Source organism: Carassius auratus, unplaced genomic scaffold (genome assembly GCF_003368295.1).
Source record: "Carassius auratus strain Wakin unplaced genomic scaffold, ASM336829v1 scaf_tig00027652, whole genome shotgun sequence".
Classification (NCBI taxonomy): Eukaryota; Metazoa; Chordata; class Actinopteri; order Cypriniformes; family Cyprinidae; genus Carassius; species Carassius auratus.
This window is the reverse complement of record NW_020525612.1, coordinates 15,679-36,102: the sequence shown is the minus strand read 5'-3', so window position 1 is coordinate 36,102 and position 20,424 is coordinate 15,679. Positions and strand designations below refer to the sequence as shown.

Sequence of the window (20,424 nt, the reverse complement as noted above, 5' to 3'; positions counted from 1 at the left end):
TATATATATTGTAAATATACTGTATATACAGCAAAAATGTAACAAAAAAATGCAACATTTTATGAATTATTTTAAACCAGAACACAGCATTTCAACACTAAACGGTTTATTTCAGACATGTTGCCACTTGGCAGGCTGTCTACATCATGACATGTAACAAGGTGAGGTCATCCTCATTGTGAAATATGCTGCAATCTGTGGTCACGTTCTTGCACCTTTGTTTCAGCCCTCGTTATTTCAAAGGCAAACAGGAAGTTGCGTGAGATGTCATATTGGCTACAGACTAACCGATTTTAACTGATAAACAAATCGGTTTATTAAAAATGAAAAAAGTTAATTGTTGGATAGCATTTATCATCATTTAAAACATAACGGAGCAAAAAGTATTTATGAGATAAAGCCTGAAACTTCACAACTATTTATTGACATAGAACCTTAACCTTTCCTTTCCATACACATGGATGAACAGGTGATTAAGTAAACAATTAGGCAAAACTGCTGTTTGCAAATTCAGACTCACTGTCAAAGACAGAAGAAACACTTTGGTGTTATATAATAATGATCTGTAGGAAAAAAAAAAAAAAAAAAAAAACCTAAGACCATCATTTGTGTCAATGAACACCTTGAGGTGAAATACCATATTTTAATCTGCTACATTATGTGCTGAAACAAAAAAGTGTCTGCTTGACCTGCTCTCTGTGAACCACTCACTTCAGACGTCAAGTCTTCAAGCTGTAGCCTATGCAAATACACTTTGCAGATAATGCTTTATGATTAGTCAAACCAAAAAAAGATTTTCAGCGCACATCAGAGTCTGTCATAGGATATTCCAAGCCATTTTTCTTGGCTTCAGGTACATTCTGGACTGTGGTTAGGACTGTCTCTGCTGGAAAAGACAGGTAGAGGCTTTCTTTGAGTTTTTTTGTGGAGTGCATTTCCTCTGTGCTAAACAATGGGTCGGTCACAGCGAGAGTGATAGAAGGCATACTTCTAGCTTTGCGTTTTGCATTTTTCTTTTCTTGTCTGTATGCAAGATTCATATTTGTAACTACCTGTATAGACAAAAAAAAACATCAAAAAAATGGTGTGAAAAAAGTTTTTAGACATGCTTTTTGTAAGACATGTACCATAATTTAATATTTAAATGATCAATTAGTAAATAACATTTTTGCTAAGAGATTTTTACTAAAACAAATGCTCAGATTTACCATCTGTTTGATGTTATTCTGTTGCTCCTGCAAGGAGGAAAGAAAAGCATCTGTGGCCTCTTCATTGAGGGTTTTGTCCTCCTGGTCCTGATAGCAACCAAGAGGATCAAACTGTGTTTTTTTTAAAAAAGGGGGAAAAATGGATTTATAATAGCAATTCAGTCAGTGTAACTTCTTTTTACTTTGTGTGCTGTGGGTGGGTTTGGCTGATGGTGGGCTGCATGTAGAATACCTCCACTGAGTCCAATCACACCTCTTTGTAAGGACGATGGGCGCAATATGCGACATAACGCACATGAAAATATTAATACCAAATGTTATATCTAACATTTTTCTTATTTATTGTGAAACTGAATGTGCAAAATAAACTTAGTGGGGGAAAAATGAACTGACAGCTCTCATACACAAAGCACTGACAGAGACAGAAACTTTGACTATGTTACTATAACACACACAAAAGTACAGCACAAATAAAAAATACATTTATTATAATGGGTTTTTGGCAAGGATTGTGAAACTGACTTTAATTAAAAGTTATAATATGTTTCATGTTCTGTAACAGTTTAAATAAACATGGCACAAATTTTACTGTAATGTTGAATGGTTTTATTTACTAATTTTATTCCCAGAGACAGCAGTATCAGTTTTGGTATTAATGATACTTCATTTATGAATTGCCTTCATTCAAACATACCATCTTCATTTAAAAAGTGCTCACTTTAGAGCCAAATGATGTAATGGGTGGAGTTATGTTTAGCAATAGGGTAGTAGGGTTATGGTGGGGTTGGAGTGTCAACCTCCACCTATTATGTCCAGGGAAGCTGGACATCAAACTCCACCTACTGGCTCTCCTTTGTTTTGTTTCTACTGTCATTTAAAGATAGATTGAGAAAATATATTGCTGATTACAAATTCTAACATTAGGTGCCATAAATCATGATTAACTACAGAAAAAGTGAGATAGTTTTTTTTTTTTTTTTTTTTAAACTATTTCCACTAAGTCACACTATTTGTTGCATAAAATCATTCATTCATGTCACAAAACTATCATATCTTATTAGTTAATTCTCTTACCTCACTAGAAAGGCTGGCTTTTCTGTTGAATATTAAAAAGTGTGGCATAAATTTTGCCGTAGGGTTGACCGATGCCCTAAATGTGGCCAAAACTGGATCGAGAAAATCATCCCACTCCACCCGTTTCTCCACCACCATCTGTTTTATGGCATCTCTCAGAAGATTACTGCTGTGATCATATAGAGCGTTCTGCTGTGGCTGGGCTACTGACAACACTCTTTGCGATGTTCCACCGGTCACACAAGTGCTTTGTAACCTAATATAATCAATAAAAATGCTGTTAAGATACAATTAATCACCTGTTTTGCATAAAAGGTTAGTATATTTTGACAGAAAGCATTTGACCTCCTTACAGAAGTCAGCGCTTTGAGAACAAATTATATTGTCTCTGCAGGCCAAATCTAAGGGATGGGGGTCACATTTTAGCAAGTATATATATATTTTTTTTATTAATGGTGCAATATTATCTCACCTGCAAGTAGATGAGGAAATGCATCGCGCAACACAGAGACCATCTTTCTTTTGTACTGGAAAGGCCTCTACCCATTTACTGTAATAATCTGTAATAATAACAATGTGTGTATTCCCTCTATGTGCAGTGCCTGGGAATGGACCTGTCTTTGAAAAACACAAGTGAAGACATTTGGTTACGCCTTAGAAATGTGTCCTGCAAACAAATTGGACTTCTTAAAAGTCCCTTACAAATTTTTACCAATTATTTCAACGGCCAAAATGTCCCATGGACCATCCACCTTGATGGGTCGTACCGTTCTAACCAAGTTTTTATTCCACTCTGCGTGTTGACATGTTTCACACACCTTAATCTGAAATAGATGAAACGGTGATTGTCAGTTGAAGGTGTGAACAAAAAACACGACCGTATCCATTCCTAAAAGAGTCAGATTAATGACATCCACTGCATACCCAATCCACAGCATCCTTGACAAAGCCAAGCCAGTAGTATTTACTCTGAATCCTGTGAACGGTCTTCTTCTGTCCCAGGTGATGTCCAGTGTCATTGAAGTGACACTCCAGGAATATCTGTCTCTTCCGCTCTGCCTTAATCACTACTTCTCGCTTTTCTTCTTTCTTTTGTCCCACATAATACAACCGACCATCTGTAGATAGAGAAAGATTAGAGATAACAAAACATAAAGAAAGGAATAATTACTCAGGAAGATTAGCTAAACCACTAAATAGGTTTTGAAATTGGATATGTTGCACAAAGGTGTTTTGTTATTATGTCTGTATCCAAAGAAAGTAGACCCTTTACAGATTCGATTGATGTATTGCTCTTATCTGTACGATTAAAATTGAGAGTGTAATTTAAGTTCTTTTCGGGGTTATCCGGAGAAAATGACTCAAAACGCATATATGCGTTAATGGACTCCAGAGGGTTAAAAGTAGTTTTACATACCAAAATAGACTGGATTAGAGGGGAAAAATCACTTCAAACATTAGGAGGAAATATAGTTTTTTTATGTTTTGTTTTGTTTTTTTTTTTACTTGAAAATTGTCCAATGATAATTAGAAAGTGCCATACTGATAAACATATAAAGATATGTTTTTTATATATAGGTTAGAGGTTTTTGGTCTGTCAAAGTTAACATATTAACTTGAGAAATAATTGCCTTCTGACTTATTTTTACAGGAAGTACTGCAAAGCATTGAAAGCATCCAAGATTGCTGAAATTTCTTAAAATGATAACGAATGTAACATATACAAGATTTGTCCTCACCGTCAATCATAAATTTCTGAGCATATCTTTTGAGATTTTTCTTACGAATAGGATTCATGGTTTGAGGATAACAGCCCTCGGCAACAAACGTGTAAATGTCCCCCAGTCTGTTTGAGCTGCACTCCACCACCTCCTCTTCTTCCACGACCAACGAGTCCACACTCAACATTCTGCTGGCAAAATACGGTCCCAGGGTTTAAATACATAACAGAAGGCACCGCTATATAATCATCCCATTTTAAATATATAAATACATGCGCACCAAACAATGTGCACAATTACAACTCGACTCTTGCCTTGAACTTGCGCACACACACACAAATAAAAAAACAGTCAGACGGAAGGAATTAAGTGACGTACCAGGATGTAAACATTTCCTCGGTATTCATCAAGGGGCAAGGAACTCGACCGGAAGTTGAAGTCGGGTGGGGGCTGCCATCTTTTAGCAGAACTTCACTTGCGTTAGCATTCCCATTGACTCCCATTCATTTTGGCGTCACTTTGACAGCGAATAACTTTACATCTGAGGCGTTTAAAGACTCTGTTTGTCCATTATTTATTTCTAAAGATACACGACAATGTATAAAGGGCTCCATTACCTTCTATGTTACATTATGGCCCCGTATAAACAGTTTTTGTAAAAAATAGGCTAACGATTGCGTCATAACCACTCGGCTCTCTGTCGCATTACCGTACAGACAGGAGGAGAAGCTCGCAGGCAATTAACTTAATATGGAGTACTGGCGTTACATTTTAAAATCCTATACAAAATAATTAATCAGAATACTTACTCCTGCTCACTCACGACAAAGAACTCCCCGCTCAAGCTCGCCGTCTCTGCAAGATTAACGATGGCAGTTTGCACGCACAGCTACTAGAAGATTTACATCTGTCAGACAGGTTGCTGACGTCGTCAAGCTCCATTTGAGTCTGCGCGTCAGAAACGGAAGTGCTAAAAAACGCTAAAACTGGGCTTCATTTGTCTCAATTGAGTTCCAATGGGGTCGCTGTGTCCATTTCTTTTACTGTCTATGGTATTCATCGCTCTTTTTTAGATAGGATCTCATGCAAGATATGTCTCGAATATTTACACTTATATAGATAGAACATTTACATAGCATTATTAAATCAGGTTATTTAAATTAGTTATTCATTTTATCGACGCTTTTTGTTTCTTCACGGACATATTTCTGGTTGTTCCAAAACATTCAGTCAGTGGGCGGAGCTTGTGTCGAAACGTGTTCTCGTATGTATAAATAGCTTTGACACCTGTATAAATATATAAGAGTATGTGGTTATTAATATTAAGTCATGGGATATATAGTCAAATGTATGTTATATATGTTAAATACTTCGCCATTTCCTTCTGAACACCCGTGACATTTAAGGTCCTGAGATCCCTTGGCTGCGTGTCTGAATCTCAGTTCAGAGACGTGCTTGGAAAGGTGAGTGAGCTCTGGAGCAGAAATCACCCCTGTCATAACGATGGAGATCCAGGCTGTAAGAGGGAGGTTATTTATTATTCAGATGTGTATTTATAGATGCATGCCGAAATCGACGCCAGAGTCATAAATTTAAATCAGCAGTGAGAGCAGCTACCATTAGGGAGATAGATGCACCACTACATCAACATGTTTATCATCTGCAGGTATTTATATTCAGTAGTCTATGATTGAAACTCGTTTATTGATATACTACACTATCATCTTTCCTTTGCAAGGAGTCATTCCTGGCCCCAGAGTTTTTACAGTTGGTAAAATACTGTACTTCAAGTGATGCAACCACGGAAGGATTAATGAAACTCATCCAAACAGAGGCAGGTGAGCTGCTTCTTTACTCAGTTTTCTGTTGACTGCCAAATTACAGAAGAAACTTTACGGTGGGGAACTTGTTCTTTGGTGACATGAGAGGTGCTGTGGGTAAAAATTCATAATAGAGCTTGAAATGTATGTGATGGTTAAGAAAACAACTTATGAGAATTCCTAGACAATTTTTTGTCCTGTTAAACTTCTTCATATCTCAATATTCAAGTTTTATCTAACTGTATACAGACACATCTAGTCTGTCTAACCTAGTCTTGCCTAACCTGCAAGTATATATATTTTTTTCATATCTTCAGGTTTTTTCCTGTTTTTTAAGTGACTATAGGGTAGAAAAAATGCTCAATACAACTTATATATAGAAATCATTTGCTGTGGCTTTATGTGCAGTGAACATATAAGTGTCAGTTATTTACTTTTGGAAACCACATCGGATTTAATGTATAATCTTCTTCTTACAATGTTGAATAAAATGAAATAATATCACATTCACCATTCATCTCCCCCCTAAAACACTTAAAGCAAACACTTTCTTCAAGAAGAGATTTTATTTCATGATTGTACATCACTTTAGTTTACTTTACAAAGACATTAACAGTTTTGGATGAAACAGTGGGCAGCACAAGCAAAATTGTATTTACAGTCAGTGTCCTGATCCTGTGCGTTTGTTTTAGGTGCCTCTGAGTGAGACGAAGTGTGTGGAAGTGGAGCATCACGTAACTGAAGCTCTGCTTCACAGAGGCCAGCACATGCACGAGCTCTGCCCATCTCCTCAGGCACACGCTGGACCTGATCACATGGATGCAAGCTTCACATGAGAGGAACAAACTCTGCCCTATGTGTGGTAAGAGACCCACACTAGTGGAGAGTGACGGATTCAGTGATGGCTACAGCATGGAGCCTGACGATACTAGTAGCAATGTGTCATGTTCTTTAACATGATGTTGTTCAGTCCATATGGGATATAATTTACGAGAGTCTAATTCATGGTGCTTTGCTCAATGAGTCAGCAATCCAGAAAAATTATTTTGGTGCCCTCTTCATAATCAGTACTAAAGGTATAGGAGATGATTTATGTTATTGGGTAGTTTTAAGTGTAAATGACCTGATTGGATATTTAATTTGTTGTAAATGTATTGGTTTTTAACCTGCTATTGATGTTAGTCAATGTCTCATCTTAGGATGAACTGTTACTATTTAGGAATTTGAGATGTACAATAAAATAAAATAAACAAAAATAAGAATAACAATTCTGTGGCATATATGTACAAAAAACATGAATTTCAGTAAATATTTTTAATCTGCCACCTCATTTCCTTTACCAAAATTCAAGTTGCCAGGAAACAGAATTATTGCATCTTAAAAAGTTCTCTTTTTTTCCCTCCAGAGGTTAAATCTCATGTCGGCCAGTAGCATTCATTTGCAACCTTTCCATTTACACACATTCAAATACAGAAAAAGTACATCTTACGTATTCTGAACACAAGTCACACAAGCCTTCTGAAACTTTGGAGGAAACAAAATGTAAGGGCAAAACCTCTTCCTTTTGCTATTTCAAAGCTCTTCTTTTGGTTGTTTCTTTTCCACAACTTTGATTTTTGAGTGATTTAGGCAGGAAAAGAAAGGGAAAGGTAGGAAAAAGCATGACTGTTTGGAGAAAGCCAACACTACTAGACCCAGAGTTAGCAGTAACAGAGAAAAAACAAAATCAGAGTTGTTTATCCCTGTCACCGTCATATCAAAGGTCCTGCATTAACATAAACAGATTTTGTCTAAAATATATTCTCATTCGTAATAAGAAAATAATCTTTCTGCCTTTCCATTATCTATGGTGTTATATTGTTTCCATTTAATAAAACTGACTGCATTTTCAGCTGTTTTGGCTTTTAAAATAAAAAACAAAAATCCTGCATAATGCATCCTTTGCATAAATCATACATTTTTGCTCAATGTTTGCCCTTTAAAATAATTCAACCTCTATCTTCTTATGCCACGTCACAGTTATGTGTATCCATAAAGTGCTGTCTGATCCATAAGTGAACAGAAACTTGTGTATTAGCCACACAGGATCTTCAAACACGCTGAGACGGAGCATGCAGTGTAACACACTACACAACTGGAGAACCAACATTATAGCGTTGTTTCGCTGCTCATGTCCCTGTGATCTCTGTGTCTGCCTCTAGGGTTAATATCAGTTTCGTCATAGTCCGACTCCATCTCAATCTTCACCTGGGGCACGGGGCAGGACATCCCTCTGGTCATCGGCATCGCCGGAGATGATGGACAGGAGATCTTCAGGTGCAGAGTGATGCTGTGGAATGGCAACTTCCAGTTACAAGAGTGAGGAGGAGAAAGAGGAGAGGGCTATGAGAGGAAAGAGGAACAGCTGAGGAGCAGTCTGTATTAAGATGTTAGTTGCAGGTGACCGCACAAGTGCTCCAGGGGAAAGATCTGGGATAAGGACACCCAAAGCAGGAGAAAGGTTCAGTATGCTTGTCCTGGGTTAAGGAGATAATTAAAGTGTTTAAATGCGATAAAGACTAGGGCAACAATGGTAGACCTTAACAACAAGGTAGAACATTAACATTAGTTAATCCATTAGGAATTATGAAATAATTCTGGTTTATGGTTAATGTTCATTTCTAATTTAGACATTTATAATATATATTTTGCCATTCCTGTTAAAAATAATAATATAATATAAATTGTAATACATTATATTTTTAATAATATATATATATATATATAATTCAAAATATATTTCAAATATAATTTATTCCTGTGCTGGAAAAGTTCAGAAATCATATTCGATTATTTATTAAAATATTAAACGTTTTTGTGGATACTGTGCTACATTTTTCAAGATTTTTTTGATAAGAAAAATAGAATTTTACAAATACTTTTGTTTTAAATTTATTTTAGTATTTTTGTAACAATGTGAAAGTCTTTACTATACATTTGAAACTGTTAAATCTTAAGTATGACTTCTTACTAACCCTATATATATTTTCTATTTATATAAAAATAATATATAGTAATAGTATAATTATAAAGTATTATGATCGTTAACAGTTAACAATAGCTATAATGTCTAATATGATAATAATCCAAATGATGCCTAATGCAATAACTAATGTGAACAAATTGAACCTTTGTTAAAGTGAACACTTCATCCAAACCATGCCCTCTGAACAGCAATGCAGACATGAAACCAGAAACCAAGCAGATTTTACATCAGAATGATACAGAGGCACACATTTGGATAAGTATGGTCGTGAATATAGTTTCAGAGGAACCAGGCTGGGGGAAAAAACCTAGAAAAATCTAGTACAAGCAATTCTGTAGAAGCACTCTTATTGGAACCACAATTATACAGGGAAAGAAACAACCAAAATTCCTTAAGAGAACTAATATGCATTGTTACATTATGCACTTTATAGCTACTGAAAATGTATTCTAGAAAGCTTGCAAAAAGTAATTCAAATATGAACTTTAATCCCTGGCTCCTTTCCAAGTATTTATATAAACAAACTGTTCCCACATCTAATTATTAAAAGTTCAGTAATTATTATTTATGTGTGCTGTTCCTTTAGGTGTGAACATGTAAGCAAAAGAAATAATACATATGCATAACACCAAAAAATACACTTTTTTTATATAAAAGCATGCAGAGTAAAATACTGGTGGTTGCATGAAAACAATTCTATCTGCATTGCTTCAAAGCGCATGGCAAGGGCAATGAAAAGATAAAGCTAAAGCTAAAAACCCATATGCAAGGTTTCGCATGACCTTATTTATTGGTCTTAGCAGTTACACATTTAATATTCTCAACTATGTCATCTATTTCTACTGATTGTACATAGGAACGCAATCTTTAGTATTATTAAATGTAGTGGAGGTGCGTATTGTAAAGGAAATCAGTAGTGACTGCCTGGTTGGCATCGTGCCGCCCACTCTGAGTTGGAGTCTGGCGCCTGTAAGAGGTCACGGTAGGGAACGTGTAGTTTGAGCACACAGTACCTGCGATCCAAGTCCGAATCACTGGGGGAGCAGTTTGTATAGGGGTTATACTTGTCCTATGGGTCAAAGAACGGATGAAGATTATAATGTGTCATGATTGTCTGAGGTTTTCCACCAGAAGGTGGCACCAGAGAAACACCATACAGCAATGTGGATGTCAAAAATGATTTAAATAGATCTATTTTTACTTGACTTAAGTCAAATAAAACTTCTCTCATTACAACGCCAGCAGCCTGCATCGTACTACTAAAACACTTACTTCTTCACTGTCATTCCCTCCTTTGCCTTTCTTTTTGTCTTTCTTGGTGTTCTTCTTTTCCTCCTTTTTCTTCTTTTTCTTATCAGGCAGGATATCATCCAGCCATGCCAGATCGTGTTGAGAGAAAACCATGTCCAACATCTTTCGTATCACCATAAGACCAAGTATCTGGGGTATCGAGGGGGGAAAAACTTTTTTTTGTATGCTTAATGCATTGTTAATATTTATTATTCTTGAGGTAAACCTTGAGTTAAAATACAAGTTAAAATCATACAATATACTGAAGTACACTGATCCCTTACTGAATAGATTATATTCAAAAAGCTTTATGGAAACTTAATGTAGTTTTGACTCATGATATACATTTATGTTTTTGTGTGGCAATATAAAATGTTATCATACCATGACAGGGAAGATGATAGCGAGGAAGGTGGATTTGAGGATCCAGAGAACAGCTAAGCACACAATCTGCAGCAGTGTGAACAGGTGGACTCTTCTCAGCGGAACGTGACGCAGATATGGGAAATCTGGCTGGTGTTTTGCTGGCATCATAATCAGTTTGATCCTGTCCCAGAACTATAAAAGACAGGATGTTTAATTAGATACGCAGTGGACAAAAATGAAAAATCTGTCATTATTTACTCACTCTCATGTCATTTCAAACCCAAGTGTCTCTTTCCATCTAATAAAAGTGCTTGAGGTCCATCAGTTTGCCTTTGTCTTCCTCTTGTTCTCTACCTGACATTAAACTAAACTACCAGAGCACAGCAAAGCAGCACCAGGCCACTGCCAAACTACACAGGAAGGTGGATCGTCACTGCAGTCTGACAGCCTCATCAAAATGCAGTTCAAAATTGCCTCAGTAAACTCAGCCAGCCTGCAAATATTCATTCCCACAACACTACTCATTTCTAATCACTAAACGCAGTTGTGGCGTGCATGCAAATGAGTTTTACATTCTCACGCAAACTGCAGGTTGTGATGTTTTCCCTGTATAGCTTGAAAGTTTGGTATGATATTAAAACAGGAGTTTCAAAACCAATAAATGTACATTGGCTGTCAGGGCTGTTCCAATCAGTCTGGTTGGGAAAAGGTTAGATCCCTAAGGCACTTACTTGGATGCCACTAAGAGAAGCAACACCCATGTAGAGGAAGACTCCGTACAAGACCGGCATAGGAATGAACTATAAACAGAAAAAAAACATAGACTTCAGCTGCCAAGGCAGTATAAGTATGTTCAGTATTCAGTGCAAGGATGCATTAAACGGACAAGTGATGGACATTTTTTAGTAACAAAGTATTTAAAATACCGTATTTTTTGGACTATAAGTCGCACCTGAGGATAAGTCGCATCAGTCCAAAAATACATCATGATTAGGAAAAAAAACATATAAGTCGCCCTGGACTATAAGTCGAATTTATTTAGAACCAAGCACCAAGAGAAAACATTACCGTCTACAGCCGCGAGAGGGCGCTCTTATGTTTTTAGTGTAGACTACAGGAGCACTGAGCAGCATAGAGCGCCCTCTCGCAGCTGTAGACGGTAATGGTTTGGTTCATTTCTCTCGGTTCATGTCAAATTAATTTTGATAAATAAGTCGCACCTGACTATAAGTCACAGGACCAGCCAAACTATGAAAAAAGTGTGACTTATAGTCCGTAAATATGGTAAATGCTTTTTTTTTTTTCCTATTATAAGAATTTTAGAATTACATTTTAGAAAAATGTATCACAATTTCTCAAAAGTATTTTTAAAATTGGGACAGTAAATGTTTCTTGAGCAGCGGTGATCAGCCTATTAGACTGTTTTCTGGAGGAACATGTGACACTCAAGACTGGAGTAATAATGCTGAAAACTATCATTTGAAAATATATTCAATTATATATTCAGTTATTTTAATTTACTGGGAATCGAAGCGGCAGCCTTCATGTTGCAAGTCTGGCTCTCTAACCAGTAGGCCATGACTGTCATAATAGTTCACAATATTAATGTTTTTACTGTATTTTCAAATAAAGACAGCTTTGGTGAGTCTTCTTGCACAAACATTAGAAAATCATGCAGCACTGACCCCAAATTTGAAACGGCAGGGTACATAACATTTATTTGCTCTTTACCCATTTGAAATACAGCTAGTCATTATTAATTATCTCTGTCATTTCAAGCATCTCACTTGCAGGACGGGGGCCAAGAAGATAGACACTCCTGTCAGCACAAAGACCAGGATTCCTGTCAGTCTTTGTTCTCTGTAATTAGAAGAGAAGCAATAAGAGTGAGAGAAAAGAAACAATAAAAGCTTACCGTGAGCGCAGAACTCAGATATGTACTGCACAGCCATAGTTTTAGTGCATTTGTTTGTTTAACTATACTGATCACTACCAAAAGTGGCAACTTATGATCATGTGTATTACTTACTTTTACTTGATATGCTTTTTTTTTTAAACATAATACTGATAGCAAAGTGCCTGATTCACACCAAACACAGTACATGCATGCATCTATTTCAGCGGTTTCAACTGTATCCATATGATTTATAGCTACGTTTTGAGGTTTGGCATCTGTTCTGTGTGGAGTGAATACGATTAGGATTTAGATGTGGTCCGCCTCCTCATGTAAATTAGATTTTATGACATTAAAATCTGTAATATGTCTTAATAGCCCACTCTCAATAACCATTTTATAATATATGGCTGTTATTAAAGGAGAGAATTTTGACTCTGTAATGAGCCAGTCAGAAATGATGGCAACGACAGACCAAAAAGAAGTTGTTTATGTCTGTCTCACCTCACACCTAGAAACTGCGGCTGTTCTCCTGGAGCACTAGACTCACTCTCCATCTTCAGTGAGTCGATGTGAGCGATGGAAATGACAGTGGCTGCCACATACCACGGGAGGCCCATAAAAGAGCAGACTGCCATCAGAACGCCCACCCACAATAGATCCAGGTGGTACCCACAGCCTTTCTGTAGCAAACGGAGCGAGAGTGTGAGGAAGTCAATGGACATGAATAGAACGGGTGAAGAAGGATCTGCTCTCTGCATGGATACCTTTAACTTATTTTCCTTGCGGTTGACGATGACTGCACTGATCTGCTGATCCATGAAGATGAGGATGGTGACAAGGAGCGCAGGCACAGAGCTTGCCAGGTAAACCCACCACGGATTCTTTCCAAATGGCATCACAAGCCAACCCCTGCCGGCACGTGTGGGCTATGTGATTTGAAAAGGAAAAACAACAACAACACTGAGACAAACTAAAGAAGCTGGTTTACTGAAAAGCTTCAGGAAAAACAAGATTTTATTTCCAGTTTTATTCTCCAGTGGAATTTCATTTACGCTCACCTTGAAATCTGTAGGCACAATGAGTTTGGGTGTTTGCAAACCTATTAGCATGTCCAGCCCCACAAACGTCATGATGGACATGAAGATGGAGAAGTCACTAATCAACTTCCTTAGCTAGACAGAAAAATATATATACATATGGAAAAAGAATGAATAAAACAGGTAGCTGCAGCTGCAGAAATAGAGCACAATGTCATTGAAGAGCTACATACAGTATAATATACTGGGCTGCAAACTTGCCACCTTTTGTCAAATTATGACAGTTTTGAATGCGAAAGTAAATGTCAAAACGATAACTGGAATGTTTTTAGTTACATATTTATTTATTTATATTTGGCAGACACATAATCAGGGACTGAGCTTCTGACACAAGTGAAGCAAATTTCTGGGAGACTACACAGAATAACCTCAGAATAAATTAATTTGTATAGAGTATGTAAAATGCCATATACGTGCAATACAGTATCTATGAGGAACAGACAGTGTTAATACTGTATGATCTTGCTTTATTTTAGAATTCAGAATTGTATATATATATATATATATATATATATATATATATATATATATATATATATATATATATATATATCATTTCAGCTGTAATAATTACTACAAAGTTTTGAGAGAGCTAAATATGTCAAGTGACCTGTTAGAGAACATAAAATATGAAATAGTGAGCTTGTATTCAGTTTGTATTCAAGTCTCCTATGCTCACCAAGGATGCATTTTTTATATGTATATAGTGCTTTATACAATATAGATTGCTTTAAAGCAGCTTTACAGGAATACAAAGATGAAGAGATCAATTCTGCAAAAAATAATTGGAATAATAAAAATCCCTCTTGCAAAAAACCAAACAGGTTTTCAGACCTGCAATTTTGTCTATCACTTCGACCTTGTTATTATCTTGGACATTGCTCCGTGTGTGTGCGTTTGTTCACTGCTGTGTGTGCACTTGGATGGTTAAATGCAGAGCACAAATTCAAAGTATGGGACAGCATACTTGGCCAAACATCACGTCCTTTCCTTTCCTCCTAACACTATCAAAGATCCTACTGATCTTACTGAATCTCATCAGCAGAATAGAGAATACAGATCACTTTTATCTAGGGGTGTAACGGTTCACAAAATTCACGGTTCGGTTCGATACGATACACTGATGTCACGGTTCGGTTCGGTTCGGTTCGATACGTTTTAGATACAGCAAAATGTAAAAACATCTCAACTTTTCAGAATGCCGCAAGCGCACCGCGGGTCATGTGACAAGAACCAACCAATCAGCTTCATCCTTTCCCGTAACAACGTTGAGAGCTCAGCCAAGATGAAGGAACAGCTGATCATAGTTGTATATGGATTGCAATTTTGAAATAAATTCAGTAGCAGAGCTACTGCAAGCGATTTTTAGAGCTGCAAATCCATTTATCCTTCGCTGAAATTTCCGCGTCTCATGGAGAGAGCACGTCATTGTTGCTTAGCAAAGACAGACGCCTCATGAGCGCTTCTGCCCGAGTGCTTTGGAAAGGAGGAGAAAGACGCGCTTAGCGTTTTCCATGCGTTTTTAGGCACGATATGTGAACGGCCCCTAAGGCGCTCGCTCACTCAGCACGCGCTGAAGGCTCGTTGCAAAATGTCTAATGCATTTAACAGACCAGAAATATAAGATCCTAAAATAACCAACAGGTCTGGTGTTTGGGTTGGATTCCCTGTAAGCTATAGTTTCTAAATGCTGCAGGGATAGTTTGCTGCGTGCATGTTTCTCCTTTTTTTCGTCTTTTCCCAGATAGTACTGACGCATATATCCCAGATATTCCCGCTGGTTTTTTTTTTTTTTTTTTTTTTGTAATCCCGCTGGTGTACCCTGTCATGTTGCAGATGCGACATACCGTTGTTTTTTTATCCACCACTCTCTTGCCATCACCATTATAGCTTAAAGGGAATCCAAAGTGCACCCAAACACCAGACCTGTTGGTTATTGGAGGATCTTCTCATTTCTAGTCTGTTAAACGCATTGGCTATTTTGCAACGAGCCTTCAGCGCGTACTGAGTGAGCGAGCGCCTGCTGAGTAGCCTAACATAAACATATAAGATGGTGTTTTTTTCTTCTTCGGGAGTGTCAGGGGCGTTGCCTGTTACGTTGTTTGGGTTATTGGGCTACCTTGTTGAACGCATATCATTATATTTCTTTTCTCTCTTTTTTTTTTTTCAAATATAATTAATTACTCCAACGAACCGTTCGGTATACATAATGCGTACCGCGTACCGAACCGAAAGCGTCGTACCGAACGGTTCAATACGAATACGCGTATCGTTACACCCCTACTTTTATCCTAAACTAGCAACGGTCAGTATTAAGGATTTTGGCATAACAAAGAAAAAGAGGATAGGACATGTCCAAGATACTAGGACATGGGACGCAAGGTTGAAGTGAAAGACAGAAAAGTGTGAAACCGTGTTTCTGCAAGAGTTTAGTAAGAAATAGTAAAAAAAAGAAACTTCCATAGTCTTACATTTGTGGGAAAGTAGCGACTGAATTTGAACTTCTTCAGAGCGACAGTCATAGTGTAGGTCCCGAAGAACAAAATGAAGGACATGAGAGCAAGATCTGGAACAAACTTGCAGGATTTTCCCACCAGTGAGCCTCCGTACTTCACACACTCCTTCTTACTCAGCTGAGTCCAGTCCAGAGCTGTTACATTCAACTGAGTAGATGGGACAAACACAGAGAAAAAGGTAGAAGTCAGGGATAGGAAGGAGGGATGTAGATAGGGCAAAGTAAGGAAGGGTTGTGAGGTGGATAAATGGCAAAACAAAAAGAGAGAAAAAGAGAATAAAACAGGACAGGGCCAAAACAACAACAACAACAACAACAAAAAACCATACAGCAATACAGCAGACCAAGATCAGTGAGAAAGCATCCACATCATTGGATTTACATCAGATTGATATTTCCTTCATAATGATATAATACAAAAACACAAAGTATCATTGTGGGTTATTAAATCAGTGATAGTTAGTGCAAATAGAATGGATTCAAAAGCTGTTATCTAATCTGAGCTCATGCTAACACAGATGTTAACAGATGTGAGTGAGGTGAAGACATAAAGCACTTACACCAAAGAGAGCAGAGGAATTATCTGCCACTGGGACTACAACATCGAAGATCATTGGTGCCACTGAACAAACCGAGAGAGGGAGAATCAGAGAGGAAAATGAGCAGAACAAATGGAAATCTGAATAATACTGTGTTAGAAGGATTTATCCAGGATCAAAGCCAGCGTTGGCAATTGAAAATGACTGCAGGTGTAGTAGCTCCTCTGAAATCATTTGGTTTTTGAAACAATTCTGCATGCCTAAACTACTTTCAAAGGACCTCATTGCTAGTTTACATTCACAGCTGCAAGCCATATAACTAAGTGCAAACTAATAAAAAAAAAACATGCCTTTTGTCTGATTTAAACTCATGCTCATTGAAAAGTACTCACATCAATCGAAAGCCACGTTTGGGGTTTGCAGCAAAAACAAACATAACACAAATAAGTTACAGTAATCACATGCACTCAGCCAGTTCCCTTTCAAACGCCCAAAGGAACTTGGTTTAATCAAGAAATTAAATGTTAAATTATGCAAACTTACAGTGCAGTGACTCCGAAGTGATAATATAAAACTATAAAACTTTACAATAAGCTCTTATTTATTAACATAAGTTAATAGATACAAACTGAAATATTAATGACTCATTCATTTACAGCATATTGATCTACATTATATACGCTAATGTTTGTGGGTTGGTCTTTTTTTAAAGTAAATGGACTGCATTTATATAGCGCTTTCAACAGACCCATGGCCATTCATAGCGCTTTACAAATTGCCTGATGGTGAAATATTGCAATTTAAAATAGCAAATAATTTTAAATTAGATAACTAAACGCAACCTAAACAAAAGATTACTGTATTCCTCAACTGTATAACTGTAAGTTGCTTTGGATAAAAGTGTCTGCCAAATTAATACATGTAAAAAGTACAAATTGGATTAACATTAGTAAATCATAAGTTTTAATAGCATACAGACAAATATTAGTTTGAACAGCATATCTATAAATCAACAGAAATGAATACTAGATTAATAAATGATAGAAAATTAACTAATTAACATAAACTAATTGCACCTCACTGTAGAGTGTTACCATTTGTGACCCGGACCACAAAACCAGTCTTAAAACTAAATTTTTCAAAATTGAGATTTATACATCAATCTGGATTAATAAGCTTTCCATTTATGTATGGTTTGTTAGGGTAGGACAATATTTGGCTGAGATATGAAAATCTGGAATCTTAGGATGCAAAATAAATCTAAATATTGAGAAAATCACCTTTAAAGTTGTATAAATTAAGTTCTTAGAAATACATATTACTAATCAAAAATTAAGATTTATTTTTTATCTTCATGGGACATGATATTTATTTAATATCCTAATAATTTTGGGCATAAAAGAAAAATCTATAATTTTGACCCATACAATATATTTTTTTCTACTGCTACATATATACCCCAGATACTTAAGACTGGTTTTGTGGTCCAGGGTCACCATTATTCTAAGTATGTAAATCCTGACACAATAAATATGTTTGCTCTACATCTAGTTGACCCTTCGCAAAGACCTGCCCACCTTAGTTACTGTTGCTACATCTGAAAAGCCATGGCGCTCTAACACCACGCATGTTGTCACGCAGTATAAAATACATTTCAAAGCAAAGAGGAAACTGACAATGTGCCGACAGACAAGACAGAGCAGGTGACTTTTGGTATGAAGTCTCAATTCTCAAATATTGTAATTTTTTTAAAGGAATGTAAAAAACAAATACAGTTTTGTGGCTCTTTAATGTGTCATGACAGATCGCTGTAGTGCCTCAGTTCAAGCGGCACATGAACCGATCCTCTCTTTCCAAGTTATAGCCAGAAATAAACATGAATGAAAATCAGAAGGTATCTTGTTTCAAATGTGGAAAGATGTCAATACACACTATTCTTTCAAGTTCAAGACCACAGACTTTAATCTACTCTCCGGTCTGGTTTGTATGTCTGACAAGCATTGCAGATTCATCGTTATGATTGGTTACTCCCTGCAAAGGGTCAATTACTTCTCTAACATTTAAGACTGATGTGCTGACATGCTCTACACCTAGAATGGACTTACTCGGGTCAGGCGCCAAACACTCGCACTTGTAGGCAGTAACATAGTCTGGTTTGAAGTCGGTGTTGATGGGATAGTATTTAAAGGATCCCACCATCTTCTTGATGGCATCAGAGATGAAGATGAAGGAGATGAGGCTAGAGAAGCCTTCCTCTGTGAAGCGCGTCATGTACTTTATGATGTAGCTGGCGTCCGTTGCTACCAGGAAAAAGCACTGTACGCAGGAGTGCATTCCGATCCACAGTCGAAGCTCCATGTAATCAATCCCATTATTTCTGAGGAAAAGAACGTTTAAAAAAACAAACAGGAGAGAGAAATACAAGAGCAGTGAACACACAAGAGCTTAAGAGAGAACTCGCTTATTTGCATCCATGAATAGAGATGATTTACGAGGGTCTTTTAAGGGTTGATGAAAGTGAGAAATCAAGGCTTTACTGAATTTTCCTCAATAATAGATTGTGACTTATGTTGGATTGGGTGCAGATGGCTCTCTCACTTGCTGAATTCATAAAGCAGTTTCTCAAAGATGAGGATGGGGCCAGTTGAGCTGAGAATAATAAGGGGTTGACCGCCAAACAAGCAGAATACCGTTCCTGCTAGAGCCGTGCCCAAAAAACTCTCCATCACACCCTGACAGAGAGTTAAACAGGGAGAGAGACAAGGAAACAAGGTGAGAGAGAGAGGGACATAAAAGAAGACAACTATAGATGAAGCTAGGTCACAAGAGTGCTTGTAAAATGCTCCAGAAGAGAAGATGACATGCAAATTTAAACAAACTGTCATGTTCTGTGAGCTGTACCTGGTAATTGTCTGTGGCATCCCCTAGAAGGCCCCCAAAGGTGATTGCATTGGTTATGCAGCCCAGGTAGATGAAGAGCACCGCAGAGATGGACTGAATGTGGAAGCCTTCATAAAAGTCGCTTGGGAACCAGGGAAGTTTCCTCTTGATGTCAAGTATAAGTCCACCACAGAACCTGTCCCGTAAACACAGATGTTTAATCCATTATTCAACAGGGACCTGTCCTCTTTAGCTTGTATAAGACAGACAAAGGTGAGCTGTATCTTGATTATTAGCACAGAATACTGGTACCCATTTTCTATATCTCAGCGTCCTAACAAACCCTCGAGCACAAGTGCCAAAAAGCGCATTACATTTTTTCTTTTTTGACATATTGATCAAGATATGAACTCTCCTGAACCTCGGAGCTCAGAGTTATCCTTCAATTATTTGCAAAGACAGATAAGGCGAGAACACTATGAGCTCTTAGAACTCAAGCTATAACTAAAGGTTTTTTTAGGTATAGCTGAACTGAATTGTTTTAGAGATTCTGCAAGGTCAAAGTACAAGAACACCAGGCCCTGAAGATCAGTAACTAGTAACTAGTCTCATGTAATGGATTTAGGTAATTTATTGACACAATATAAATGTGATTGCAATCTGTTACATTTACTGAGAGAAACAAAAGTGAATTTGAATTACAGCTTCTTATGAAAATGTTAAAGCCGTCATATGACTTTACAAAAAATAAAGTTATTTTGAGTATTATTTTTGCTCCTCTTTCGTCCCACCTTTCTGAAATGCATAGATTTTTACAAAGCTCATAATTCGAGGTATATGCTGATTGACAAGCTATCCAGTGTGTTGTGATTAACCGAACTCCTCAAACCTGTGATGGAAATGTTATGCCCTTTACCATAGTGTGATGCCGTGTCCCAGCACGATGAGACAAAACCAAGAAAACCCATTACTGTTTCGGAACAGTGTTGTAA

At 37.2% G+C, this 20,424-nt stretch overlaps 1 protein-coding gene and 1 long non-coding RNA gene across 5 annotated transcripts in view; one reads left to right on the top strand and one right to left on the bottom strand.

Moving 5' to 3' along the window:
- The first annotated feature begins 5,040 nt into the window (after positions 1-5,040).
- Positions 5,041-10,638, top strand: LOC113079334 (uncharacterized). Of its 4 annotated transcripts, XR_003281691.1 has the most exons (8): positions 5,044-5,267; positions 5,410-5,466; positions 5,563-5,669; positions 5,742-5,841; positions 6,516-6,685; positions 8,025-8,323; positions 10,207-10,293; positions 10,531-10,638. It is a non-coding gene; the product is annotated as an uncharacterized LOC113079334 (long non-coding RNA). The 4 variants fall into 4 exon arrangements; XR_003281693.1 differs by lacking the exon at positions 10,531-10,638 and having other exon boundaries at positions 5,041-5,267; positions 8,025-8,139; positions 10,207-10,329; XR_003281690.1 differs by lacking the exon at positions 10,531-10,638 and having other exon boundaries at positions 5,046-5,267; positions 10,207-10,340.
- LOC113079333 (electrogenic sodium bicarbonate cotransporter 4-like) overlaps positions 7,734-20,424 on the bottom strand; it is a 26,533-nt gene continuing 13,842 nt past the window's right edge. The window contains exons 13-26 of the mRNA XM_026251584.1: positions 19,454-19,628; positions 19,151-19,284; positions 18,658-18,929; positions 16,574-16,608; positions 15,970-16,161; positions 13,460-13,573; positions 13,166-13,327; positions 12,903-13,081; positions 12,292-12,364; positions 11,236-11,304; positions 10,523-10,696; positions 10,121-10,288; positions 9,862-9,917; positions 7,734-8,152 (exon numbers count right to left, since the gene is read on the bottom strand). Coding sequence (XP_026107369.1) covers positions 7,972-8,152; positions 9,862-9,917; positions 10,121-10,288; positions 10,523-10,696; positions 11,236-11,304; positions 12,292-12,364; positions 12,903-13,081; positions 13,166-13,327; positions 13,460-13,573; positions 15,970-16,161; positions 16,574-16,608; positions 18,658-18,929; positions 19,151-19,284; positions 19,454-19,628 — 1,984 coding nt within the window. The 3' untranslated portion in view covers positions 7,734-7,971. The remainder of the gene's footprint in view (positions 8,153-9,861; positions 9,918-10,120; positions 10,289-10,522; positions 10,697-11,235; positions 11,305-12,291; positions 12,365-12,902; positions 13,082-13,165; positions 13,328-13,459; positions 13,574-15,969; positions 16,162-16,573; positions 16,609-18,657; positions 18,930-19,150; positions 19,285-19,453; positions 19,629-20,424) is intronic.